Raw genomic sequence first — 3,741 nt, forward strand, 5'->3', positions numbered from 1 at the left:
CACAGCTTCTCTATCCACTCATTTGTTGATGGGACACCTCAATCTTTTAACTGACATCCTTGCTCTTTAGAATTTTAATGAGGTCCTTGACAGCAGATTTTTCCCAGTGTAACACATCTTTTGATTTCTTGACTGTTGCTGCTATCAGTATTGATGGTGGATCCAAGTAAGAAGAAATCCTTGACAACTTTGGGCTTTACTCTTTTTATCATGATGTGGCCTGTTGCTCCAGTGTTGAAGGTTTTTGGTTTCTTGATGTTGCAGTGTAATTCATGTTGAAGGCTGTAGTCTTTGACTTTCTGCAGTGAGTTTTCATCACTTAAGGGGAGATGCCCCCTTCTCTGAGGTTTCACTTACCAGTGTTTCAGCTGCCTGACCTTTCCTTCTGAAAATAGCAGGGTAATGCTTGGCCATGCAATCAAGACGAGTTGATCGTTACTGATGATTAGAATTTGAAAGTTGGAAACAAAGGATGGTAGTTGGAAAATATGGCCTTGGTGATAGAAACGACTCCAGAGATTGCATGGGAGAAGTTTGTTAAGACCAGCAGACTCATTGCAAGTACCTGCTTTTCAGCAGTACACTGACTGTTCATGTGGACCAAGCCGGATGGAATACAGAGGAATCTAGTCAGCCACATTTGTGGAAAGATAGGACGGACGGAGAAGCTCAGTATCAAGACCAAAGAACAAGGCCGGGGGGAGAAGGTGGAATAGACCATTAAAAACGAGTTGGTCAGTGGTCAGCTGCTTCAGGAGGTAGCACATGAGGAAGGACTGAGGGTGTTGGAAGGAGGCCACGCTGCTCTCACAACAAACAAGGCTTCAGGAACTGATGGAATGAAAACCAGCTGAGGTGTTTCAACCAATGGAGGTAGTGCTAGAAGTACTTATTCATCTATACCTGGACATTTGGAAGACAGCTACCTGGACAGATGACCAGAAGGGATCCATATCTGTGCCCATTCCAAGGAACAGTGACCCCACAGAATGTAGACGTTATGGAATCCTGTCATGTTCAGTCTTTTCATTCATAACGTCGCTGTGAGTCACCATGAATCGCCTATGACTCAACGGCACTTAACAACATCATTAAAAACAAACAGAGATGTCTCAAAGAAGATACAGCCGGAGTGCTCCTTGGAGGCACAAATAACAAAGCTTCATCTCACATACTTTGAGCATTTTGCTAGCAGAAGCTTTTCCTTGGAGAGGGACATCATGCCTGGAAAGGTGGAAGGAGCGTGAAAGAATGGCAGACCCTCAACCAGGTGGACTGACACAGTGACTGCAGCAGTGGGCTTGAGTGTGTCAGCGACTGTGGGGTTGGCATTGGCTAAGACAGGGATCAGAGCTGCTGTTCGTAAAGTTGCTGGGGGTTGTATTTGACCCGATGGCACATAACAACATCATTATTAGCACACACAGGTAAAGTCTTGCTGAAGAGAATGGTTGTAGCAGAACATTGACAAGGAAGTGCCAGTAATTCCAGCTGAATTCAGAGGAAGTCATGGAACAATGTTAGATGGATCCTGGGCAAAAGCAGAGAATGCCAGATGATGTTGTGTTCTGCAGACTGTACAAAGGCCTTTGCCTATGTGGACCAGAACAAAATATGGGTAACATTGTGAAGAATGGAACTTCCTGACATTTCATTGTGCTTTTGTGGGAACTATACGTAGACGCCAAGACATTTATTCAGACAGAACAGTTTGAGAAAGCTGGACATTTGGGACGTCTTTAATCTTGTTATTAGGTGCTGCTGAGTATGACTCGTAGTGACTCTGTGAACAACTGATCTGACCCCTGTCCTGTCCTGTGTCCGCCTCCCAATCCCTGACACTCTCGCGCTCACTGCTGCAGTCACTGTGTCAACCCACCTGGTCGAAGGTCTTCTTCGTCTCCTTCATCACCCCGCCACCTTCCCAAGCGTGATGTCTCTCTCCAAGAATAACCTCTCCTGGCCATATACCCAAGGTATGTGAGTGGAAGTGTCATCATCTTTGCCTCCAAGGAGCACTCTGGTTGCACCTTCTCCAAGATGTAGCTGTTCTTTTGGTCATCCGTGGAATCTTCGGCACTCTCCTCCAACACCACAGTTTAAAGGCTTCCGTTCTTTTTCTGTCATCCTTAGCCACTGTCCAGCTCTCCGATGCACAGCAAGTGACTGGAAAGACCATGGCCGGAACCAGGCGGATTTGATTCCTCGAACTGACATCACTGTTTCTCAATAATCTCAGCCTTGTTCTAATCCTTCTAGGAGAAATTATTCACGCAGCTCTGAAAGCCCTCCTTAAACGGTTAAAAAGGTGTGTGCGGAGGAGGGTGTTCCTGACCCAAGTCGTGGCCCCTCAGCTGTAAAAACTGGCTCACTAAGAAGGAAGGCTGAAGAAGAAGTGATGCGGGAGACTTCGGTGTTGGTGAAGAGTACGGAGAAGGCCGTGGACCGCCAGAAGAACAGACAAATCGGTCTGGAAAGGATGCCAGCCAGAACGCTCCCTGGAGGCCAGAAGAGTTAGACTTTGGACATGAGGAGAGGCCAGTCCCTGGAATAGGACATCATGCGTGAGCAGGTAGCATCCAGTCATTACCATTGAGTTGGAGCGGAGTCTCCAGCAGATTTTCCAGAGACTGAGCTGCACAGAGGGAGTTTGGCTACTTCTCTCCCGCAGCACGACTGGTGCAGTCAGACCACGAAAAGAGCCAGCGCTGGGCCGGCAGCGTAGTTCCCTGTGGAGGAGGCCATCTGAGTGTCCTTGGCAAAGTGGAGGACCCTGAACAAGACGATCGCCACGGTGACAGTGACAGCACCAGTGACCGATGCGTAGCAGGACTCACGAGGATGGCGCAAGACGGGCATTGTTTGGTTCTGCCGAGCGGAGAATGGCTGGGAAACCAGCTGGATGGCCCCTTACGAGAAACAGCAGGGCTGCGTCACGACTCCTGTCAACACCGCGCTTTATCTCTCGTGACTTTTATGGTAGTCTGCTATTAAAATTGCTCTATTGTTTTTGTTATTCTCGCTACTTATTAATCTCTCACTGTGGTTGTTAATCTCTAACTGGGCCTGATTTATAAATTAAACTTTGTCATACGATGATGTGTGTGGCGTTACGTGGCGCGCTGCTCACCGCGAGGTCCTTCGGCTGCTCTGAGGAAGATGGGCAGGCTTCTCTCTAATGATTTACAGCGTCAGGAACCCAGGAGGGAGTCACTGTGGGTGGGAATTGGCTTAGCAGCAGGGCTGAGTTGTGTGGTGGTGTTTTTAATGTATGTTTATAGAAGAAATATAGTTTAAAATTTTGCGGGTTTGTTCACAGTAACAAAGAGTTGGAAACAACCTAAGTGCCTATCAGCAAACAAATGGATAGAGAAGCTCTGGTATAGTGACACAATGGAATACTGCACTGCATTGAAAAACAAGGAACTCATACAATATTATTCAAAATGGGTGACCCTGGAGGACATTATGCTGAGTGAAATATCTCAGACACAGAAGGACAAATACTGCATAGTGCCACTGTTGTAAAATGGGACTAACATTTGGATTGGGGGAAGACTGAGAAAGATGGGATAAATTGTGTATATTGCATTGAAACAGATGAGAGAGAGAACTGTTTAAAAGGAATATATGATGAGGTATTATTGTCATGATAGGAGTGCAGAATAAAGGCCACATAGTGGACTGGACTTGAGGGGAAGGATTGTATAACAATGAAATAATTTTTTCTTTTACTTTTCA

General features: G+C 46.4%; 1 protein-coding gene across 1 annotated transcript in view; it reads right to left on the reverse strand.

Moving 5' to 3' along the window:
• The window catches only part of LOC102856495 (mediator of RNA polymerase II transcription subunit 22-like), a gene marked incomplete at its 3' end in the record, with an annotated part of 10,314 nt that extends 8,405 nt beyond the window's left edge, over positions 1–1,909 (reverse strand). The window contains exon 1 of the mRNA XM_006893423.1: positions 1,880–1,909. Within this exon, the coding sequence (XP_006893485.1) occupies positions 1,880–1,909 (30 nt within the window). The remainder of the gene's footprint in view (positions 1–1,879) is intronic.
• Positions 1,910–3,741: the final 1,832 nt, after the last annotated feature.

This window comes from Elephantulus edwardii, unplaced genomic scaffold (genome assembly GCF_000299155.1).
Source record: "Elephantulus edwardii isolate Elephantulus edwardi_28Jun2011 unplaced genomic scaffold, EleEdw1.0 scaffold00126, whole genome shotgun sequence".
In the NCBI taxonomy this organism is placed as follows: domain Eukaryota; kingdom Metazoa; phylum Chordata; class Mammalia; order Macroscelidea; family Macroscelididae; genus Elephantulus; species Elephantulus edwardii.